General features: G+C 44.3%; 1 protein-coding gene across 1 annotated transcript in view; it reads right to left on the reverse strand.

Moving 5' to 3' along the window:
* Nucleotides 1-4,265: 4,265 nt before the first annotated feature.
* Nucleotides 4,266-25,324, reverse strand: part of LOC125039107 — a 37,349-nt gene continuing 16,290 nt past the window's right edge. The window contains exons 2-4 of the mRNA XM_047632841.1: nucleotides 5,102-5,164; nucleotides 4,769-4,980; nucleotides 4,266-4,480 (exon numbers count right to left, since the gene is read on the reverse strand). Coding sequence (XP_047488797.1) covers nucleotides 4,324-4,480; nucleotides 4,769-4,980; nucleotides 5,102-5,164 — 432 coding nt within the window. The 3' untranslated portion in view covers nucleotides 4,266-4,323. The remainder of the gene's footprint in view (nucleotides 4,481-4,768; nucleotides 4,981-5,101; nucleotides 5,165-25,324) is intronic.

A 25,324-nucleotide genomic window follows, 5' to 3' on the forward strand; every position in this document is an offset into this window, starting at 1 on the left:
GCAATGTTAGTGGGTTTCTTATGATGACCTCTGGGAGGAATGGAGTAGCATTGTACTGATACCGCATCATAGTCCGTGAGACAGGCTAGTAAGTCTTCTCCACAATCTGACCAATTTTTGTCATAGACAGGGCAATTTGCTGGGGAGATAGAAACAGTTCCAGTGCAAGTATTGAGGTTTGGATGGGGTTCTGCAGGGATGGGGTTACTATATAGATCAGATTTGATAATGCTATAGCTTGGTTTTCAGATGTTACTGTGACGAAACGGGAACAGTCGGGTCGGCTACGGAAAGACTGCCTACTTGTTTTGGAGACATTGCTGGAAGAAAAGGTGTCAGAGTAAAGAGCTGTGGGCGGGATCACGAAAAATCGGTCCCATTTGGCTGGGCTAAATAGAGTATTTAAGATTCTTGTAGAGGTGGGGGCGTGTGGAAGAGGGAGTAGTGTTGAGGGAGGTAGTGTCATGGGGAGGTGAACAATAAGGTTGTAAGGTAGTGATAAGGGAGGATGGGGTAGTTGATGAAGGTTGTGGGGGTAGAGGTGTTGGAGTTGAGCATGTTGGGAGAGTAGAAATGTCTCCTGGGGGTTGAGTGTTGATTAGGGTGGATACTATACTAGTAGGCATTGAGGAGGGGGTAGTTGTCGTAGTGTTCGGAGCCGTGGTCAAAGGAGAGCCTGGGGTTAGGGAATCGGGAGAGTTTGAATTAGTGGGGCTATTTGATGAAGGGGCAACCTCATTGCCCCTAATAAAGGTATAAAATCTTCATTGTTGGCCATGATAAGCCTGGAGTATGTTGGGGAGAGAAACGGTCCACCCCTCAGGGTCCCCTTGAGGGGATAAGGGCTAGACAACTAAAGCAGGGGAATACTGTGCTCATGGCTCCCTCAGGCCTGGCACAAAGTCAGCCTTTCAGCACGGCTCTCACACCGTAGGAAGTGCGTAGTAGAAGGGACAAACGAAAAAGTAGGAGGGAAAAAAAGACCATGCAAAATTAGTTGAGCCGAGGGCTCAGTCCCAAGGTTGGGAGTTCCCCAGCATTTGGACCCAGTCTCCGCCTCCCAAGTCACCCCCCGCCCCCCCACGTCAACAACGGTCAAGGGATGGGGGGGGGGGGTGATCAACGAGCAAGGTTTTTTTTCTAGTTAAAAGGTCTGTTAATTTCATCCTTGCTGCCGTTATTATTGTTATTATAGGTGTTCATGCTCATGTTTATCAAGTTCAGGTCCTATTTTCATGTGGTCATGTGTTAATGTAGTAAGTATTATTATTACTGTTTTTATTATCATTGTTATTTTGAAAATGCTCAGGCTGTTGGGCGGGCCATAACCAAGGGCTAACAGAAAATCTCTTACATCTCTAACACTCCTCCGGATCCTTGTAGTTCCTTTTTCACCCGGTACCCCTAATTTTACAATCCAAAATTCTTGTGTCACACTTCAAGGGCACATTTCTCAATTGCTATAGTCTTCCAGTTTCCCTTCGCAAGTCCTGTTATTTCTCTACCTTCTCTTTCCTTTTCATGTACTCTTCCATTGGCAGGCACTGCAATATCCACAATTATACATTTTTTTTTTATCCCTTATCAGTTATAATATCTGGCTTCCTGGCCTCTCAGATTGTTACATTGTATATTTGTGTCCCACAAAATATTTTCACCTTCATTCTCTGCCGCTCTGTCTGGGTTACGTTTATACCATCTTTCCTTGTTTAAATGCATTTTACTTACACAGTTAAATTAATTGTCTTTGCTACATTATCAATGACTTCTTGTATTCTTTGAACTAATTTCTCACTTATCGTGTTGTACACCTTTATTTTTCCCCACACATCCTACAAAGGGGATTGTCAATACTCTGGTCAGTGAGGTTTTACATAATTTCTCCTGATCGCTGGTTCCTGTCCAGCACACAACGCCTGTTTCAACTTACGTTTAACCAATTCTAGGTTTTGTTCTTATCTACCTCCACCGGCATTTCCCTGATATACTGCCATTACATCTTTAATCCGTCCATTTTTCTTTAAGCATCCAGAGCTTGTGTCGTTTTAACTCTTAATGATAGTACTTTGTCTCAATCGTTCCTGATGTACAAACCCCCTGAATTAACTCTTCAGTAGAATTCATTACGTACAAGCCCAAGCTATTTTCCTCTCCTCTAATACAGTTTTCTATGCCCATCAACTCTCTGCCTCCTTTCTGCATTTATAAGTACAATCTGTCCACATCACTCCTACGATGAAATACACCATATCATCATCTTGTTCTGTATTCTTTTCAGTCCACTTTCTTTTCAATCTAGGATTCCAGCCCCATATCTGGGATACAGGGGCTACTGCCCATGTATTCATTTCTAATTTTATTTCTACCATTCAGCTTTGATTTAAGAATTAACCTGAGCCCTCTCTTGTATTCCCTCATAACTTTTTTCTCCCATCTCATTTTCTTTGATTTTATCCAGCTCCACTAACCCCAAATATGCGGAACCTTCCTTCTCTACCTCCATTACTTCGCCATTCGGGAGTTGTATCCCCTCACATAACTAGTTTACCTCTCTTCAATGCAAGACCAAACTGCATCCCAATATCTGTACTGAAGAGAGTGAACCGTGTTCACAAGTGACTATCTGTTCTTCATCCTCACTATACAACTATAGATCATCCATGGGGAAAAAGGATGGGGAAGGGGAGAGAGGGGTGGGGGTTAATGCAGATGAAACAGGGGTGATCGGGACGTCTTGGGAAGTTGGGTGTAAAAAGGAATTAATATTTTATCGAAAAAATTCTGCCGCATTAACAAAAGGTCATCAGCGGCCTATTCAAAATATAGTGATAGTGTGGGGCTTTTCGGTTTTGACTGTTTTCAACAGAAGAAAGCTCACATCGCAAAGAAAGTAATGTTATCAAGGCTTATTGTTAGTATTGCTTGCTGCCCAGCTTATTCAAGGTGGCATACAGAAAATACCAGAATGCTAAACCAATATATCTAAGTTGATGTTAATCTTAAAGACAGGAACAATACTTGTGTGGCTTGCAATTACATTGATGCAGCTTTTCAGTGGCCATAGAGGATGTGATAAAGAAGATGGGGTGGAACGTTCAAGTTGTCTTATGCGACAGGTCGAGTGAGGAGAGGTAGGCAAAAGGGAAATGGTAAAGCTTGGAGCATCTGGATTTAGACTGGAGAAGGAATTTGAAAGTAGAGGTTAAGATGACCCGGGATGGAGGGAAGAGATACTGGGGTAGATGCTGGTAATTGAAAAGATGGAAGGGGAGCAAAGTAAAGTGCAGTTTGGAAAAAAAAAAAAAAAAATCGTTGGCATGCTACTTGTGTAGCCTCACGTGGAGTGTTGCCTAGTTTGATATATGCTACCTCAGATTCGGGCTTGAAGGCAGGGCAGGTCCTTTAAAATACATTATGGGAGCTAACAATTGACAAGTGCATGACCGAGCAGACCAATTTGAGTGGTCATGACCAGGTTGGGTACAGAGGGCTGGGTGGCCAAACTGACATTTACCATTGACAGGGGTCGATATGGTCGGACAAGGCAGGGCACTCCAATATAAACTTCATGGGGTATATATTTGAAAAATGTCTCATCCACATTTAAGGCCAATGATGGCATATTAAAAATATAGTGATAGGGAGGGGTTTGGAAGTCTTTTCTTTATAAAGGCGAAGTTTGTAGAATCGGTATGGTTAACGGTCAAAACAAAATGTAAATATGACGTACTGTGGCAAAAATGGTTAAAGTTATTGATTACGATAAGTGAACAGGTGACGAAGAGAAAGAAAACGGGAAGAAGAAAAGAACATGCCAACTTAGTCGAGGTGTGGGCCGAGTTGTGACTCCGTAGCAAAGCTTATTACATTTTGCTTATATATGAAGTTGATATTTGTATAATGTACAAATTAAAAAGGCTTCCTTTAAGCTTTTGGTGGATCATGAAAATCTAGTAATGAATGATTTTTAAACTACAAAAAAGTTTTAAAATCTATTTACCAACACATTTATTAAAACTGAATATGAAAGCAATTTCCAGGGGAAATTATTACTTTACATAAAAAAAAAACCTTAGATTTAACACAAGTTATCTTGTATTTTCTTAAATACATTAAGCCTTTCCATCCAATAAATGTTATATACATTGATTATTTGTACAATGTAATATTTAGCAACATCGATTTGAAACCAACTTCCATTTCTTGAATACCAATTCATCTTTATATTAATTCAAAATTCCACTAACAGGTGAATAAAATCTATATTGAAACGTTCTCTATCTTTATTTTATACCGAGATAATCCATCAACATAACTTAGCTATTACAACATGTCACTGCAGCAGGTAGACAGTCTCTGCAAGGTGGTCATAATACACGTGGGATGGTACGAAGCGAGGGGCCAGCCTTCCAGCAAGAGTCTGTTGCACGTTCTCTTGGACCTCTTAAATAGAGGGAAACAGTCACCCCCACAGAGCATTCTGAAATTTATTACACTTTACTTGTACTTTGTTCATAGATCAGAGTAAGGGCAGCCTGTAAAGAGTTTTTAATAAAGAATTCATTGTGAAAAAAAAAAAAAAATCCTGCTGACACTGGTAAACAAAATTAATTGGTTATCAAATAGGAGAAGTGGTTAAGATGGGAAGTATGCAGACATGAATATTTTGAAGCAACTAGGTTCCTTTTGACCACAATTCATGGCAGCACTGCATCCGGGAAAGATTTACCGATGTCTCTTATACTATAGCATTTGCTTCAATACTAACCTAGCTTCCACTTCTTGATCACTTTGGGCTTTTTTCTTGAGCATCTCTGCCGTCTCCACCACCACCATTTGTTTGAATTCATTAAGAGTCATTCCTTCTGGATATTCATCGTAGTGATCATGCTCGTGCATATTTCTAAACATGTCCATTTCTACATCGTGCCTTTCCATACAAGAACATCCATCACCGTTGTCTTCAACGTGGATCAACATCTGCCGGATTAGATAAAAGCCATGCCTGTCAATTTCTAAAAGGGAGAATCAAGTGTAATAAAAAAAAAAACAGTATACTTCAACTACTACCAATTGAAAAAAAAAAAAAAACATCACATACCTCTTCATCTTTCATTTCCTTAGCACTGGGCTTGGCCAAGGTTGTCCCGAGGAGCACACACAACTGCAAAGAAGGCGCTTTTCAGTACGTGAACAAAATTAGCACATACATGACCAAGGTATTCTGAAACTTCTCAAACATTGGCTCACTTGTTTGGAAAATGTATGTAAAACATGAATGTAACAGACTCTGTACACCATTGTAATGTCATGAGAAAGCTTGATACTGCCAAATGGAAAGAATGGTACCATTTAACAGTTGCGCGCACACATCGATAATGCCCGATATTCCAGGTAAACTTTTCCTAGACCGCGACATGGCTATAGCTAGAGCAAGCCTTTCTAAAGGATCTCCAACAGGTACTACTTCATTGGATATACATAGGGCCCCGGTTTCTATCCAGGAGTGCCATGACTTTATATATATTATATGAATATAATATGAAAAAAAAGTATATATGTGTATTATATATTATTATATAATGTATATATAATGTGTATATACATTTAACATTAATAGATGCAATACGGATAAGCCGCCCACCATGCCCACTTCTGGTAATTATCGGAAGTGACCTAATTACAATATGCCTTATCATTTGGTCATGAGGGTCATATTACACACCTTGCACACTTGGGAATCATTAAAAACAATTAACATATGACATGAACTGTGAATAGCATGATGGCCAGCAACACACAATTGATTCTGCAACTCTTGTATGCACCTTTGTAGTAAACGTTTTAAAAGTAAATGCCTGGAAAACAATCCACTTCCTACTTTCTTCCTGGGGAACTGACCTTTGTAGTAATTACAGGGTGTGATAATTCGCGTTCGCGGATTCGGCCAGCTTACCACAATAGCTACAAGTAATCACCGTATGTTGGGTTAGCATGCTCAACAACAGGAATTGCTGCCTTTGTTTATTGCCACCATTCATAAATGTATTATGGTTTACATGTAAATGGGTTGATGGACACTTGTGAAATACTCCTAACAGAACCTTTAAGTCTCTTATCTTTGCGAGTTAATTACGACCTCCAAATTATGATAATCATTGAGGCATGGGCAAAGGTCATAATTTTGTATAAACACCTTTATTCTATTATAGAAAACCTTTGAGTGTCTATGAACAAAACACTAACTCAGTGAGACTAAGCCTGCTCCAAAGAAAATGTTATTGCCTTTACCCAAGGTGACGGGGTGTGGCACAAGCGGGGACATTTGTGGAATACCCAGCAATGAAATATGATTGAGTTTTATGATCCTGTGAGAGGTCTGATTTAATATTGCTTAAGAGTGATACACACAGTTCACTACAATATATTCACTTAACGGGTGCAAAAGTAATTCATTATTTATATGCATTATGAACAATTATCACGTGCATAAATCATATACTACATCTAAGGCCGGTTTTTGCTAATTTCTACATGGTGACGTTTGAGTCCATTTCCCCCTCCCTTCAGGAGAAAATTTATTTTAAATATATTCCAAACAGTGCCTGAACTCTTCTGTTCGGTTCTTTTCACAGGTCACTCATTATAATTATTAATTTTAGATAACCAAATGCAACATGAAGGTAATTCGAGAAAAATTATTAGAAGAGGGTGCAGGGTCTGATCTTGCGAATATCAGCCTAATCCTCACGAGGAAAAAATTAAAAACTTTCTATATGCAAGGATAGTGCTCGGGCCATCCTTGTGGGACCCTACATCATCGACCTCGAGTTAGTTCCGGAGTTCGAAGAGTCGAACACCTTCAAGCTCAGCGAGTGAAACCCAACTACAGCAGGATCTTCCCTGAGCTGGTCTGACATTCATTCAAGGACACGCCGGGGGCAGCTGGCTGACCTGACCTCACTCCGGCAATAACAGGATGCGCGCTGGAGGGGGACACGCCTGCGGGGACCAGCGGGGACCAGCGGGGACCAGCGGGTTCCCACGCCCTGGGCAAAAGATAAAGTGACCCAGCCTGTCCCGAAATGAATCCGAATCAGTCCGGCCCTTGAACCGTGCACACCTTCCCCTCTCCTCCCGCAGGAGTTGACGCCGCGACCCACCACGACTACCATTTACATACCTCCGCCTACATGTCTGTCAATAAAGCCGTTAAACAGATACTGAGTTTTCCTCTAGACCTCCAGATAGTGATTTTCTTGTACATTTGAATTAGAGACCATTATAGCTGGTGTTCAGGGTGGTAGAACTCACGTTCCTGCCTCCACTCAAGAATAATCGTCGTCAGCAGACTACAGGACCGCGTAAGTACACAAGGGTCATTTTTTGTCCGTGTCCCCCCCTGTGTGTGCTACGAGCCAGTCATTCTCTTACATGTACAAGTGCTTAGGTCCGTAGGGAAACGGAAGGTCGTGTTGTGCGCGTAAACGGGGAATTAATGCGAGCATTTCTTTTCTTTTTATCCTATAACACAGTCTAGGTATTTCAATACAAAGTAATTTTGGCGTACTGCTGTTATTCTTTTTCGTTTTTCTAATTCTCTGATGAGCTCTCCTCCATCTGAAAATACTCATGCAAAGAAGTAGATTGTCGTGAAGGCTCTGCAGACTTCACTAGGTTTCTCCCCTAAGGCCTCGGACTCTTCTCATACTTCTTCTCGCTCGTCTTCCCCTCTTTCTCTTGTCACACAAAACGGAAACATTTCCTCTCCATCTATACCCCCCTCTGGCCTCGTCCTTGTTATAGCTGCATCAAACATGGGTCCCGACATCGTGCTTCGTGGCGGCTAGAATGCGCCTTAACCACGAAATTCCCAGAGTGGCGGAAGCGCTTGATTCTTTTAACCATTTGCCAAATGATCAAAAGTCGTATGGAACGTTGAAGAGTATTTTCACTTCAACATTCTCGAGGCGACGGATAATTATCATTTACGACTAGTAGAGTTGTTAGAGGTCAAACCTACCTCCTTTTCAAAAGATGATCTTTCATCTTATGTAAATAAATTTCGCGTGAAGCTCATGCAGTGGGCGCAGTCCATCTCCGGGCTCAGACGCGTTGGTGTTCCTGAAGCAATGCGTTACACAGAGCGCATCGCACGCGTCAGTTCTTGAGCATTTTGCAAAAGCGTGGTTAGTCTCATTAATCTCTTCAATCTCTCCAGCTGTGCGCAAACGAGTTTGGGATAAAGTTACTTCATTCGATAAGCTTCCTGAAGTCCTTGCGAATGAGATGTCAGACAAAGATGGAAATGTGCAGGTAGTTTCAAATGTTGTTCGATCAGGGAAAAGCAAGGGAAGAAGTCAAATATAACAATTCGGGGGCGGAGTGAACCGCCAGGTGGGGACGAAAGCAGGAAATAGAGGTGCTTCGCCTACGCCTGCGCCTGTGTACCGCTGTGGAGCAAAACCCCCCTTCCACACCGTATCCGGAGCCACCCTCTGAACCGCAGTACTTCGTAGCACCTTCTCCCACGGTAGCTGCTCGCAAAGTCTCACGACCACACCTGGCTAACTGGGCACCAAAACCTGGGCAATGTCGTAGATGCTTGAGGATGCATCGTCCATCTGGGTGCTCTGCTAGAATTCTGTCCGTACTGTAACAGGCAAGGTCATGCGTTTAATGAGTGCACGTGGTTCCCGGATCAGGTGGCGATCACCCTTAAGTTTATCGCGAAAATGAACAAGGGAGCTTAAAAAGAAAAAAAAAAAAAAACCACCCGATTATTATTTTAAAGGAGGGGATAGTAGGTTTCGAACCAGGAAAGGAAGTTGCGTCGTTTTCTCGGTTTCGTGTTGCTAGTACTGGTATATCGAACATAGGAATGGGACCCCTCTCCTACCTGGTAAGCTTAAAGGGAAAGTCGCACACTTTTTCATTGATACGGGAAGTTGCGTCAGTCTCGTGAGTGAATGGGTGTTAGAGGATTTTTAGCTCTCGTCTGAGGTATCGCCAGCCAATGTTTGTGTTACGTAGTTCCAACTACACCTAGCTGAGGTCCTGTTACACCTGTATGTAACCGAGATTTGGAAATATGTTTTTTCCGCATCAATTCGTCGTAGTGAAGGGATACCATAGTTTCCCCGGTCACATGCTCCTTGGCCATGATTTTATATATCGTTCTGGTATGGTTCTGTGCCCGCAGCAGAACGAGATAGAAATTCAAGGTCAGGTTTATACACTAAGTGAGCCGAGTTCCGTCTGGAAACACCCAGACCCTTTTCACCTTAGCATGCTTGTTCCTGCTTCTAATACAAACAGCGACGCGTCTCGGATGCCATCCAACATGACATCAAACTCAGCCCCACTGATAGTCATGTGCCGCATACACTCTTGAGAGTGTATAGCAAAGAAGCGCTAAATAGTCCTGAATCTAGACGTATTCGAAGCCCGAAATTGCGAAATGGAAGCCTCAGCAAGTGTCACATCACTTAGGACAATAGGTTTTAATATGAGAGCACTTTATGACGCCATTGATTTTTGGGTGGATTCCCCAAACAGCTATAGCTTGCCTGCAGATTTTCAACCTGTTACTGATGATGACATTATGCAATATACAACTGACATTCAGAAGCAATACTGTAGATTAATATCAAAAGTTTCTTTCATTAGAGAAGAAGTCGCCAGGAGATTTATGACAGTTGGTGTCAGGTGGCTGGGATTTTTTTGTTCCCTCCTACACATCTGCCTGACCATTGACACCATATTGACCAAGCTGGAAGGAGTTGGTGCTGGTGATTTGCCCAATAAATCCAAGATTGGAATAAAACACCATAAAGTGTCTGAAAGCACTGAAAAAAAAAAAAAAAAAAAAAATCCAAGAACAATCAGAAGTATTTTTGATTTTGCAAAAGTTAATTTCATGTGCTGGCGTTCTGCTGTGAACAGCAATGGCATGACTTTTCAGAACTGCTATTGAAACTTCAAGGAGGTATGCAAGGATTGGCTGTGAACTTGGCTTTCCTAGCAGCTACTTCTCGTCCATCAACAGACATCTGTATAATGCAGACGGTACACTTCTTCCCTTGGCTGTTGATCATAATTACGTCGATGAAGTTGCAAAGATCTTGAAAAGAGGAATTCGTGAAAAATGGCCGTACACACCAGCCCTATTCAAAAATAAGGAGAAGCACAATTTCACTGCAGAAAAACTAATCTGAGTGAAAGATACTTGGCCTATGATATCGATTTCATGCATATGTGGAAACCCGAAAGTTCATTAATACCTGGCCATAATCAAAACTGAAAGACTGATTGGAGACATGAAAAAATGTGAAGACAAACAATTATTGTTGTAACAAACTAGAGAACGGCGCAGTCGGAGATATGGCAATGTAAACAAAGGAGTAGAATGAAAATTATATTGTATGCAGTATATGATGTTCCAAATGAAATCATTACTAGAATCCTTTCCTTTTATAGCCTCTTGTTAAATATATGTTACTTCAAATCATTTAAGCGAAGTGAGAAGTCCGAGAGCCAAAGCATGCTCTCGGCGACCCAAGCCCGATTCGGTGGGAGAGAACACAAGGTAAAGAGAAGTCAAGCCAACTAATTGAAAAATTTGTCTTATGACAATTAAAGAACTTTATATAATATTAAAGTATAATTTTGAGGTATTCTAAAAGTAAAATAGTTATACCGACAACAGAAAACGAGGCGGTATTTGGCGTTCGAAGCGGTGTCTAAATCATAATTTCTTAACTTGCCCCCGGGATTCGCGCAAATTTTAGAAAATCGACAATTATTGAAACACCCTAAATTGACCACACGCTCGGACTATATGTATGTATAAATAGCTTCCACAGCAAGTATACGCGTGGCTTCACCGCAGGCGCCCCAACGTGCCCCACGCACCCACCAGTACTTAAGGCTCAGGATGACCCAGGTCAGTCTCAGTCCTTTCAGAGAGTCACTTCACAGAGTACCCGCCGACTGCTTGTCGGGGCAACGCTCCCCAGTGCGCCCGCCCTCCGGTCACACCAAGCACTAAGACTTACCAAGACTTGTATCCGTGTGAATATCAGTGTTGCTTACGCTTCTCAATAAAAGAGGTTAACCCAACCGTCCGTTTCACTACTGCTAAACCATATGTTTAAGGCGTTAATATATACCCTTTACACGGACACATCACTCTCCTCCCCACCTTCCCCCACCTCTGACCCCTCCCCCTACCTCCCCCATCTCTTCTTCTCACCTACCTCGTCCCTCCCCCCCGTGTCTCCACCTCCCTCACATTTCTTGACTTTTACGATTCCTTTTAAGTCTCGTTCTGTTCGTCATTTCAGCATGCTACAGATACTTCCCATACACATCTCGCTGCCACATCTCATACATCATCCCGCTCATCACAGCATAACATGTGGGTTGACAAAGATGGTCTGGCGCACTTAGTGGCGCGGGAGTTTGTAGTAATTCCGCCCTTCCATGACGTTTTGGTTAATGTGACGGCCTCGGCAGGTAAATATGGCACATGCTTGGTCCTCCCTAAAAATTGTAGAGTAAAGGAGACGTGTTCTTCCCTTTTCTGTATACCTTGCGGGATGGGATCTCCTGACAGCCGCGTTTGAGCTGCCACGTCCCCCGATTCAGCCGACCCATTTGCTGCAGCATTAGCAAAGGCTATGCAGGATCCATTCGCATTTAGCGAGGGTAAGGAGATTTTAGGGAAGTTGTTAAATCAATTCCCCGACATGTTACCGACCAAGGACCGTCCGTTAGGCAGAACACGTATGGTAGAACACCATTTCTCTAGAACCTGGGGCTAAGCCTGTGTATATTCCGGCATACAAGATCCCGCACAGGAGGCGTCAGATTCTAGAGGAAGTGTGCGGTATGCTGCAATAAGGGCTAATTCAACCGTCTACTAGCCCGTGGTCAGCGCCGAAGCTGCTGGTGCCGAAGCGTCAACATGGCTTTCGTCCCGTCTGTGATTTCCGGCTTCTGAACAAGGTGACTGTCCCGTCGCCTTTTCCCTTCCCTAACCCTCGACAGCTCTTGCAAGACATTGGTGGAGAGAGTAAGGTCTTCACCTCGATTGATCTGGCGAAAGGTTTCCTTCAGGTCCCCATGGCAGAGGACAGCCAACCATACACTACATTCTCTACGCATGTGGGTCACTCCGAGTTCCTTGTGTCACCTATGGGTCTCAGGAACTCTCCTCTGACGTTTAGCCGTCTTATGGCTCTCGTCTTGCAGGTTTTAGTTAATGATCAGGTGCTAGTCTATTTAGACATTTTGGTTTGTTCACCTTCGATCAAGGACCATGAGTCGCGGGTTTAACAATCATGCCAAGTGCATGTTCTTCCAGTCACGTTTAGATTTCCTCGGTCATTCGGTTAGTGCTGCAGTTATTGCCCCTAACGAGTCAGTACGTTCCCCATTCCTTCTTATGTAACACAGGTAAAGTCGTTTTTGGGGTAAGGTTCTTATAGACCGTTCATTAAGGATTATGGGAGGATCGCAGCACCGCTGACTCATATCAAGAAATATGTCCTCTGGCGCTGGGGGCGAGGAGCAGGTCAGCGCATTTTCAAGGTTAAAGTATTGTTTATCGCACGCTCCTGTTCTTGCATTTCCAAGGTTTGACCTCTCCTTCATTCTCCATACAGACGCATCGAACGTTGGGCTAGGGGCTGTTTTAATGCAGGAACACAAGGGAATCTGCGTCCTACAAGGGTTAGCTAGTAGGGTTCTCCCCAGTGCAGAGAAGAATTACTTAGTCACCGATAGGGAAATGTTAGCGATTGTTTGAGCTCTTAAGTACATCAGGGATATAATACTGGGGTACAAGGTCATGATTCACACAGACCGCATGCCGCTCACGTTGCCTAATGGCAATGATCCTTATGGTCGTAGGGCACGTTACCTGGATATCCTGGGCGAATTCGATGTGATCTTTGTGTTTATTCAGGGCCGTGCAAATGTCGCAGCCGACACATTGTCACGCGCGCCAATCGAATTCTCGCAATCTTTGAGGTGGGACGCCGCTGCCGATTTCCCCCCTTCATTTAGCTTGCCTTCGTCAGCGGTTGTGAATAGTGCTTCACAGGTTCTTATCTTGGAGCTGCTAAATAAAGACGAGGTATAAGCGGCCCAAGCGTGCCGACGAAAGCCAGTGCAGTTGACCCGTAACCGATTCTATTTTCCGGGGTTAGTAAGGAAGGTAGGGAAACACGTCAGGTCTTGCAAGACGTGTCCTTTGCACAAGGGTCACAAGCGTTCCCACGCCTGCACTAAAGTTCGATATTCCGGATTTTCCTTGGCAAAAGGTGTCATGTGACACTTTGTTGCCAGACCGTGATGTGGTGAACCCCGTCAAACACATCCTTGTGTTCGTGGACAATTTTTCTTGCTATTGTGAGTTGGTGGCAGTTCCATCAAAAGATGCTGTGCACGTCACGAAAGCATTTCATGACGTAATTTGTTACCGCCACAGCTGTCCACAATATTTAAGCTCTGATAACGGTACCGGGTTTGTATATCAGGTGTTAGCTAGTCTGACACAGCAGCTCAATGTGACGCAGGTGAACGTTTTGCCGTTCCGTCCGCAAGCTAATGGTATCACGGAACGTTTAAATAGATCAATTCTCACCAACTGGTGGACGACAGCAAGGACGATTGGTACGTTATTGTCCCCACCGTCCAGTCGGCCATCAACTTTACCTATCACTTTTCCTGGGTGATAGCCCACACTTCTCACGGGGCAAGACAAGCGGTTGCCATACAAACTCCTGGAAGGGGGGAGAGGGTTGATAGTGCTTGGAAGAAGCATACACCGTCAAGATGAATTTCCTCGCTGGTGAAGTTTTGTCCTTTGGCAAGTAATTTCTAAGTTTGTTATAGTCTGTGTACTCATGTCTTTCACTGGTTAATATTTTCGCCCTGTTGGTATGATTAACAGAAAGGTGTTGATATACATCTTTATTCTAAGAATTTTATATACAAAAACCTTAATCTCTTCTATATTTTCAGTCTCCAACCTTGGTAAGTAATTTTTGAGTTTGTTATGGCCTCTATATCTGTCTCAATGCTATAACTAAATTATGTGGTGGTTATTGCTTTTCATTGATTATATATATAAACTTTAGTTGATGTTTAAGTGAACATACGCAGATGCACACCTATTGATGTATGCAGAACCTTAGGGGGGGGGGGGGGGATGCAATTAGTGAAATCCAACGGCATGGTCCCTAAGGTTTATGTTGTACCAAACCTGAATGAGAGCAGTTCCGAAGCTCTTAAGAATGAGTATACGGTTATTATTTCTAGTTGAAGACTTGTTTTGACTTATTTGCAGTTGCAATTAGTCTTTTGGAATCTAATTGTACGCATTACAGATCAAGGAAATGCCGGAGAGGGGTGTGTCGTCTTAAGAGAGAACAGAGGAAGAACCTTCGAAGAAAACCTGGTTACCAACAACCGGGGAACATGTTACAATTGATATACGCTCCCCAAGCCTTACTGCATGCAAGGTTCGTTCTCCGAGCCCGTGTGCAAGCGAGGGAGGGGAGAGCGCAGTGCCTTTTAACGAGGATCTGCCCGAGAAAACAGAAGGAAGGCCGTCAACCGAAGATAAAAATTGTTCGAGCAGCACAGGACCAACTCTGTTTTGATCAGTCCAGCATGGTGGCTAATGGCCCAGGGCTAATGGCCCGAGGGCTTCGGGCCATTAGCCTTTTTGGACATATACTACTTTGTTTCTGCATATCAAAACTTTTTTTTTTTTTTTTTTTTTTTTTTTTTTTTTACATAGAACTCGTGTTTTCTTCGTATTTTTACAGAAGTTGAAATCATCGGCCAGTTCAACGGTGACGACTCTGATTGGGAGGAATCCGAGTCCGACTCCAGAGAATCTGCCGTGGAGGACAACTCAGATGTAGATTACGACTATGTCCCGCTGGTGGATACCTCCATGGACTCTGACGAGCCCCTCGCGGAATACGCCAGGCGAAAATGAAAGCTTTTGCTTGGGCAAAGGAGAACTTCGTCAGGCGTCACTGCTTCGAGGGGACAAAAATGAGGGATGATGATGGGGTGTGTCCTTAGGGGATAACTACCACAGCTTTCTACTCGTCAGGTTGTGCAGTTCCTTTGTCCACTCCCCGAATCATTTCCTTGATAAACCTCAAGAGGAGAACGAGGAATCGGGCAATGGTAAGTCGTAGGAGACTGACGGTAAAGGGCAAACGAACAGCCCAAGAGACAGCGGTCGTGTTCTTTCACCCGTTAAGAGTAATAGACGAAGGAAACTATCGCTTAGATAGTTGGATATCGCCAGAATAAAATAAAATATATCTTAGTTTTATAATACTTTGATTGAGAGGTTTAATAGTGTTTACAAAAAGTAACTTTCACTATATTGAATTGCCCACTGCACAAATATATTCATTATCCAGATATGCATATGATAACTGTTCATAACACAAGTTAATTACATATGCGGAAATATGACAACGAAAATCAGGAATTCAAATACCCTATGGTTACCTGTACCTGCTGTGACATGATGTCCAAGTCCGAGAAATTGGGTGGCCGCCCGCTCCCGGTAGCTACTCGGGTAATTGACCTCCCACTGCGTACCGAGTAGAAAGCTGTGGTAGTTAGCCCCTAAGGACACACCCAATCATCATCCCTCATTTACCGGTAGACAGGTAGACACATCCAAGGGATGCAGTAGAAATTTAATTTTTTTTTTTTTTTAACTGTTGCGCCATGTTAGGGGTTACATAACTTCATTAAAAGCAATTGGCATTAAGTACATGACGCTGGTGCGTTCACCACATGCCAATTATCTAGCTGGAATGTACAGGGAACAGGGTCATGTTACATGTCACATAAGTAGGTCACATGACCAAAAGGGATGAGGGTCTACTTGTCCGTTTGTACCCTACTATATCCTTTAATTTGATCGAGTCTAGCCGCCGTGGTGAACGGACGTGTTTTTGCCTCCTCTCCACCGCTGCCTAACAGTTCAGCAAACCATGGCACCTCATGGTCCCACAGAGTCAGAGGGAAATCTGACTACCCTCGTCGGGTCACAGCCAGGGAGCTTCCCCGGTGCTTCCTCGGACAGCTAGCCCGAGCTCTAATCCCCAGAGTGAAAGGGGACTCTTGGCCCAGGGTTTCGTGCCCCCTTCTCAGGGTAATGGGACCTCCGCCCTATGATACGGGCCCCTTGGCAGCGCGGATTAAAGCTGCTCCCTCGCCCATGCCGATGGGCACCCCCATGGCAGCCAGGGTCAAGGCTGCCCCCCTGCCCAGGGCAAAGGGTGACTCAGCAACCCGGACAACCTCAGCAGCCAGATCAATAATTACAACGAAACCTGTGATCACAGTGAGAACAATGAAGAAACAAACCAGATAAATGGAAACAGTGAACACAGTGCAAACAGAAAAGCCATCTTATCAGGTAGATAAGCATAACTACAGTGCTAAACACGATCCTATACTTTATTGCAACAAAAAAAAAAAAAAAAAGCATGGGCTCGGATGGTTCTGTGTCATCAAATCCGGAAACTACAGCCCGGAGATCGAAAACGCCTACAATATCATTCTGCATACATCAGACTCAAGGAGGACAAGAAATATAACTAAAGACATTAAAAGGAGGACAAACTCCATAGTGCATACCATAATCGATCAGTGTTTAAAAAAGGACAATAGTGTTTGCTACAACAACGACAGACACTCCCGCCACTGACTGGTCTCCACCTAAGAAAACAGGTATCTCTACACCATTTGTAAAAATCTTTCAAAAACCAAAACACCAAAGATCTTTTTGAAAATAAAATTTATTTACTGATCGGAATGTTCTCCGAACAACAATCTGCAATCAACAGTCTAATTTGCCAAGGTGCGACGCCTTCTCAGCCGCAGGAATGCGGAAAGGAAGCTTTCGTCACAACATCCTAGACCCCATCCCATCTCGCAATATCTGATCTCCCAACCACTGCCCACGATCAATCCGCCTACCAATCCTTCCCCTTCCATCCCCTCCCCCTGGCAGAACATCTACCTCTACACCACAAATTAATCCTTCCCACCACCACCACCCTCCCCCGCCACTCCGTCCCCACTACTCACTCTGACCCAGCAGACTCACGATCTTGCTGACGCGCCAGCCACCCCTCGTCCGGAGCCACGCAAGCGTCTGCCCAAAAACATCGCTGACTCATACCCCAACCGGTATGAGGAACGAAGCCTCTACACAAGTCACACCTAGGAGAAACTACGTTAGAAACAGTAAAAGGAAAAACAAGCAAAAACATCTCCAACCAAATCGCCAGTGGGAAGATACGACACACCACCACGTGCCTGGAGTACCTGCCCCCCCCCCTTCTACCCCTCCTGCTCCACAAACACCACAGCTCATCATCAACAACTACGCGGAACGAGCGGAACGAGCGGAAACAAACAAACGAGCAGCCGCAGCCCCAACAAGATGAAGGTTTCGTTCAAGTCAACTCTAGAAAACAAAGAAGAAAAACAAGGGAGGAACGCCCCTCGCCAAAACCCTTGCAAGGTGCCGACCGTCCTCAGGTAGTGTACCTTTATAACGAGTTGCCACCCAGACAAATGAAGACGATATTAAAGACTTCCTGGAAAATAATTTCAACCAAATTTCCAATGTCAAAGCCTTCAAAACTAAAATGACATGATTATTACTCTAGCTTCACAGTCACTATAAGGGGCAAAGATATAGAACCAGATCTTTTCTTAGAGTCCGACATCTTTCCCAACAATGAAAAAGTATTTTTAAATAGAAACAAGTACAAAAGCGAGCAGAATGTTTGACGTTATAAATCCGGCGGTCGAACCACTAAACACCATCATAATAGAACACATCAATGTACAGTCCCTCCTCGGTCATTTCGAAGAACTCAAATTGATAATTAAGGAGAGAAACATTGATTTTGTGTATCAGTGAAACTTGGCTTCACCAAGAAATATCAAGCAGTTTCATCAGCATCCCAATCTTTCACGTCTACAGATGTGATGCAGGACGTAGAGGTGGAGTCTGCATATATGTAAGCGATACCCTAAAATCAAATAAGATCTCTGCAACTTAGGGGATCAAACCTCATGTCTATTCTCCTTGATTGCAAGGCTTTATCAACCAGTATTATGATTATCATAGATCTTATTAAGAAGATTCTACACTGCTATTTAAAATGATCTCGTGGAAAAATGATAGTATCTATACAAAACTCTTGTAACCTTCCTAAGATGCCTTGTTGAGAAAGATTATTTTGCAATTGATCTTTAAGCAAAAGGAATTGCAAGTAATTTCTGCAGTTAGGCAATTACTACCCCCCCCCCCCTTCCAATTTTTTTCGTCGTGATTGGTTGAAGAGACTAACAAGTACTGTACAAGAGGCAGGTCAGCTGATGCGTCATACAGTCCTCAAAATATACCAAGAGGATGTCGATATTTGGAGGAGGTGGACTTTTGGGAAAGCAAGGATGTTCAGGATTTTGGTCCTTATCAGATACACATATTTGTGTTGCTACCATTTCTAATTCAAGTGTCAATGAGCTCCTTTTCTTTGTTGCAGTTTTGGAGCGGGGTTATCGAATGCAGCATCTAAAAAATAATAAAATAAAGGACAGCATAACCCATCACAGATATCCTCTAACCCGCCATTGTGTGCGAGCGATGCAAATGTTAGGGAGGAGCCTGTGTCGTTACAGCCGTATGCTTTCCTGCCTGAGTGAAGCCCCTCCTCGCCTGCGTGCTGCCCTGGGAGGATGCAGAAGCCTTCGCAACCGTCGGACTAGTCGCGATCCCTGCAGCAGTCTGTCGATTCCTCTCATCGACTTATCGGGCGACGATAGCTCGTTGGCATGCGGTGGTATTTGGGCAAACGAGAGTTCCCATCCGCCCCCACCAACATCGTCCATCATATGCGGGGATGATTCCTCTGACTTAATGGATGACGAGTTCGGCGGCATGCAGGGATACTTGTACAAACTTTCTCCTTCCACCATATACAGGATTGACGCAAAATGTGCTAGACGAGGACTATCGCAGGCGATAGACAATTCTCGTCCATCATATAATTTTGGGGACTTCCCTTAGCATTATTTGCGTGCATACATACGTGCGCGCGCGCATGTTTTGTATGAAGTGTTTATACAATAGAAATAGACCTGAGGACCTGAGGATGGAATCCAGGTGGATTCCGAAACTGTTGTCTCACTTTCAATAAATCTAGTTTTACATTGTGGGTTTTTCTACCACAATAGAAATAGAAAAATAAAAGTACACATAGTACAAGTTTCCTTTCTGTGTACCCCATGCCTGCTATAAGTCAGTCATTTCTTAAATATACAAATGCCTAGGTGTGATATTCAGTATTTATTCAAGGACACGCCGGGGGCAGCTGGCTGACCTGACCTCATTCCGGAATATCAGAATGCGCCCTGGAGGGGGACACGCCTGCGGGGGCCAGCGCCCTGGGCAAAGGATAGGGGACGAGTGACCCAGCCTGTCCCAAAATGAATCAGAAACAGTCCGGCCCTTGAACTGTGCACACCTTCCCCTCTCTTCCCGTAAAAGCTGACGCCTTCTTCGACACTTATTATCACTTACGATATCTCCGCTACTACGTGTCTGTTTCGCAATGAAGCCGATATCGAGTTTTCCTCTGGACCTGCCAGATAATATAGTGGTTTCTTGTATATTTGAATTATTTAAACTAGGTCCATAAGGATACAGCAAGGGTGGTGGTGTGCAAGTTTCACCCTCCAAATTACCTGCACCATATATAGGATTAACGCTAAATATGCTAGACGAGGACTATCGCAGGCGATAGACGATACTTGTCAATCATTTTGGGACTTTCCTTAGCATTATTTGCGTGCATACATACGTGCGCGCGCGCATGTTTTGCATGAAGTGCTTATACAATAGAAATAGACCTAAGGACCTGAGGATGGAATCCAGGTGGTTTCCGAAACTGTAGTCTCACTTACAATAAATCTAGTTTTACATTGTGGGTTTTTCTACCACAATAGAAATAGAAAAATAAAAGTACACAGTACAATTTTCTTTTTTGTGTCTCCCCCATTTGTGTGTTATGAGTCACGAGTTTGAGATAAAGATGACAGGGGTTCATTTGCTAAGCTTACTGAAGTCCATGCAAATGAAATGTCAGATAAGTGTGGAAATGTGCAGATGGTTGCAAATGTAGTTAGAACAGGGGAAAACAAGGGAAACGGTCAAATATAACAGATCGGGGCAGAGTGAACCAACGATGCAGACGAAGTGTGACATTCAGTATTTAAGGACATGCCGGGCAGCTGGTTGACCTGACCTCACTCCAGAATAATAGGAAGCGCCTGGAGGGAAACACCCGGCGCCCTGGTCAAAAGGATAAGGGAAGGGTGACCCAGCCTGTCCCAAGAAGACCAGAAACAGTCCGGCCCTTGAGCTGCACACACAACTTCCCTCTCCTCCCGTAGAAGCTTACGCCGTCTTCGCCACAAGCTACCCATTTCTACTACGTGTGTTTCACAATAAAGCGGTTAAACAGATACTGAGTTTTCCTCTGGACCTGCCAGATAATAGTGGTTTCTTGTATAATTGAATGAGACCATTATAGCTGGTGTTCAGGGTGGTAGAACTCGCGTTCCTACCTCCGCTCAAGAATCGTCGTCAGCAGACTACAGGACCGCGTAAGTACACAAGGGTCTTTTTTTTTCCCATGTCCTCCCATTTGTGTGCTACGAGCCAGTCATTCTTTTATATGTACAAGTGCTTAGGTATGTAGGGAAACGGAAGGTCGTGTTGTGCGCGAAAACGGGGAATTAATGCAAGCATTTCTTTTCTTTTTATCCTATAACACAGTCGCGTATTTCAATACAAAGTAATTTTGGCGTACTACTGTTGGATTCTTTTCTGTTTTTTTAATTCTCTGATGAGCTCTCCTCCATCTGAAAATACTCGTGCAAAGTAGATTGTCGTGAAGGCTCTGCAGACTTCACTAGGTTTCTCCCCTAAGGCCTCGGACTCTTCTCATACTACTTCTCACTCGTCTTCTCCTTCACTATCTACTTTTGATTCAGTTTCCCCTCTTTCTCTTGTCACACAAACCGAAAACATTTCCTCTCCAGCTCTACCCCCTCCTCTGGCCTCATCCTTGTTACGGCTGCATCAACCATGGGTCCCGGCATAGCTCCCACGATGTACAATGTAGCGTCAAAATTCTCAGGCTCTAACGTCTCTGTTGACCAATTCTTCGCGGATGTGGAAGACACAGTAATCCATTCAGGGGTTAAGCGGGATTATGAGCATTATGCGACATCGTGCCTCGTGGCGCATAGAATGCGCCTTAACCACGAAATTCCCAGAGTGGCGTAAGCGCTTGATTCTTTTAACCATTTGCCGGATGATCGAAAGTCGTATGGAATGTTTAAAGATTTTCACTTCAACATTCTCGAGGCAGACGGATAATCATCATTTACGACTGGTAGAGTTGTTAGAGGTCAAACCTACCTCCTTTTCAAAAGATGATCTTTCATCTTATTTAAATAAATTTCATGTGAAGCTCATGCAGTGGGCGCAGTCCATCTCGGGCTCAGACGCGTCGGTGTGCCTGCAGCAATGTTTCACAGAGCGCATCGCACGCGTCAGTTCTTGAGCATTTTGCAAAAGTGTGGTTAGTCTCTTCAATCTCTCCAGCTGTGCGCAAACGAGTTTGGGATAAAGTTACTTCATTCGATAAGCTTCCTGAAGTCCTCGCGAATGAGATGTCAGACAAAGGTGGAAATGTGCAGGTGGTTACGAATGTTGTCAGATCAGGGAAAAACAAGGGAAATCATTATAAATATAACTCTTGGCGGAGTGAACCGCCGGTGCGGAAAGCAGGAAATAGACGTGCTTCTCCTGCGCCTGCGTACCGCTGCTCAGAGCAACCCCCCCCCCTCCCTCACCCTTGCGTGCGCATCCGGAGCCTCCCTCTGGAGCGCAGTACTTTGTAGCGCCTTCGCCCTCGGTAGCTGCTCGTAAAGTCTCACGAGCGCACGTGGCTAACTCGGCACCAAAACCTGGGCAGTGTCGTAGATGCTTGAGGATGCATCGTCCATCTGGGTGCTCTGCTAAACAGTTCTGTCCGTACTGTAACAGGCAGGGTCACGCTTTTAAGGAGTACGTGGTTCCCGGATCAGGTGGCGATCACCCTTAAGTTTATCGCGAAAATGAACAATGAAGGAGCTTATAATAAGCGAGTGGTCAATTTTTTTTTTTAGAAGAAGAGATAATAGGTTTCGAACCAGGAGAGGAAGTGCATTGGTCTCCGGTGTAGTTGCGTCGTCTTCTCGGTTTCGTGTTGCTAGTGCTGGTATACCGAACACAGGAACGGGACCCCCTCTCCTACCTGGTAAGCTTAAAGGGAAAGGCGCCTACTTTTCAATTGATACGGGAAGTTGCGTCAGTCTCGTGAGCGAACGGGTATTAAAGGATTTTCAGCTCTCGTCTGCGGTATTGTCAGCCAATGTTTGTGTTAAAGGCATAACAGGATCTCAGCTAGGTGTAGTTGGCACTACGTATGTAACTTTGAGGTTTGGAAACATCAAATTTCCTCATCAGTTCGTCGTAGTCACATGCTTCTTGGTCATGATTTTCTATATCGTTCTGGTATGGTTTTGTGACCGCAGCAGAATGAGGTAGAAATTCAAGGTCAGATTTATAAGCTAAATGAGCCGAGTTCCCTCTGGAAACACCCGGACCCCTTTCACCCTAGCATGCTTGTTTCCGCTTCTAATACAAGCACCGACGCGTCTCGGCTGAATCATCCATCATACATGACCACACGCTCAGATACATCACTCTCCTCCCCTCCCTCCCCTGTTTCTTCTCCGCAACGACCAACGAATGTAAGGGAGGTGGAGGAGAGACAGGGGGGCTGTCTCTCCTCCAACTCCCTCACATTCCTTGACTTCTACGATTCCTTCTAGGTCTCGTTCTGTTCGTCATGGAATTACTTCATTTCAGCATGCTACAGGTACTTCGCACACACATCTCGCTGCCACACCTCATACATCCCGCTCATCCAAGCATAAGAGGTGGGTTGACAATGATAGTCTGGCGCACTTAGTGGCGCGGGAATCTGTAGTAATTCCGCCTTTCCATGACGTTTTGATTAATGTGACGGCCTCGGCAGGTAAATATGGCACATGTTTGGTCCTCCCTGAAAGTTGTAGAGTAAAGGGGACAGGTGTTCTTCCCTCTCTGTATACCTTGAGGGATGGGAGTGCACAAGTCCATGTGATGAACTTAACACCTGCCCCCTTGTCTATCGATAGGTGTTAGGTTAATAGACAGATTACAGATCTGATAGCTGAATTTGAACTGCCAGCGTCAGCCTTCTCTGACGATTTCTTCCACGTCCCCCGATTCAGCTGACCCATTCACTGCAGCATTAGCAAAGGCTATGCAGGGTCCATTCGCATTTAGCGAGGGTAAGGAGATTTTAGGAAGTTGTTAAATCAATTCCGACATTTTACCGACCAATGACTGTCAGTTAGGCAGAACACGTATGGTAGAACACCATTACTCTAGAGAATGGACCCAAGCCTGTGTATATTCCGGCATACAAGATCCCGCACAGCAGGCGTCAGATTCTGGAGGAAGTGCGCGGTATGCTGCAACAAGGGCTAATTCAACCGTCGACTAGGTCGTGGTCAGCGCCGATGCTGCTGGTGCCGAAGCGTCATCATGGCTTTCGTCCCGTCTGTGATTTTCGGCGTCTGAATAAGGTGACCGTTCCGTCACCTTTCCCCATTCCTAACCTTCGCAGTACTTATTTAAGGACATGCTGGGCAGCTGGTTGACCTGACCTCACTCCAGAATAACAGGATGCGCCTTGAGGGGAACACGCCGCCGGCCTGGTCAAAGGATAAGGGAAGAGTGACCCAGCCTGTCCCAAGATGATTCAGAAACAGTCCGGCCCTTGAGCTGCACACACACCTTCCCTCTCCTCCCGTAGAAGCTTACGCCGTCTTCGCCATAAGTTACCCATTTCTACTACGTGTCTGTTTCACAATAAAGCGGTTAAACAGATACCGAGTTTTCCTCTGGACCTGCCAGATAATAAAGTGGTTTCTTGTAACCACTATGGGGTACGTGGTAGTACGCAGGTGCGTACCCTTGTGTATGTATCTGGAGTCTGTATCAAACATCGTGTTCGTGGACAAATTTTCGCTACTGCAAATTGGTGGTGCTATAACTAGCAAATAGATTGCTGTCAGGTCCTCACTGTTCACCGACAGGAGAGAACTAGGAATACTAGGCTCCATTACCGTGCTAAATTAGTAAGAGGTCCCAATGGTCAGAGTGCCACAGAAGATGGAAACAGTGATAAGTAGTAATAACTCTCCCCCCTCATGGGTATAGCCCGGGCGAGGCTCAGCTTCGTATATCGGACTTATTCTTATTTGTCCGAAGATCCGGCGGATAAACAATGCATTAACAAAGCGTAATTCAAGTGATGGCACCTCGATGACCACGCGACCGGTGGCCGCGCTCGGACGAGGGCGCACGCCGGTAGGCTTACCAACATCTAAGGAATGCAATACCTCTCAGAAAGATTGCCAAATATTAAACCTTCCTAACTTTAACTACAAACCTAATCCTTATACATACTAACATCATACCATCTCCATTATGTGCGCTCATGCAGAGACTGTTCAAACGTTTGTATACGAGTATGAGCGCAAATGCATGGAAGTGCGCAGGGGTATAGTGCGCGCATGTATGCGTATGTGTATACGTGTCCATTGTGTGTGTGTGTGTGTGTGTGTGTGTGTGTGTGTGTGTGTGTGTGTGTGTGTGTGTATACAAGACAAGCAATACACATGTGCATCTAAATTTATATACAAGCACGTATGCGGCAAGAGCGAGTGTATGAGTATATAATTATATATGAATGTGTAAGTGTAGCTATATGAAATGCATATACAGGTGTATGCATACATGGGTGGACACTAATTTACTCAAAAATATGTGCTCACATACATGTGCAAAAACATATTATATGCACAAATAGTAGTACTAGCAGCTACCCGAAGACGGAGTAAGAGGTATATTGTGAAATATTGGAAACATATACAATGACAGCAACCACACGGAAACCATTAAAATACCAATTAAAATTGGTGTTAGTCAGGGCGACACCCTCACCAAAACTTTACAGCTTGACTTGAGGAAATGTTTACGAAGCTAGAATGGAATGCTAAAAGGTATCGAAATAGGAGATGAATACCT

The sequence above is a fragment of the Penaeus chinensis genome, chromosome 26, assembly GCF_019202785.1.
Source record: "Penaeus chinensis breed Huanghai No. 1 chromosome 26, ASM1920278v2, whole genome shotgun sequence".
Lineage (NCBI taxonomy): Eukaryota > Metazoa > Arthropoda > Malacostraca > Decapoda > Penaeidae > Penaeus > Penaeus chinensis.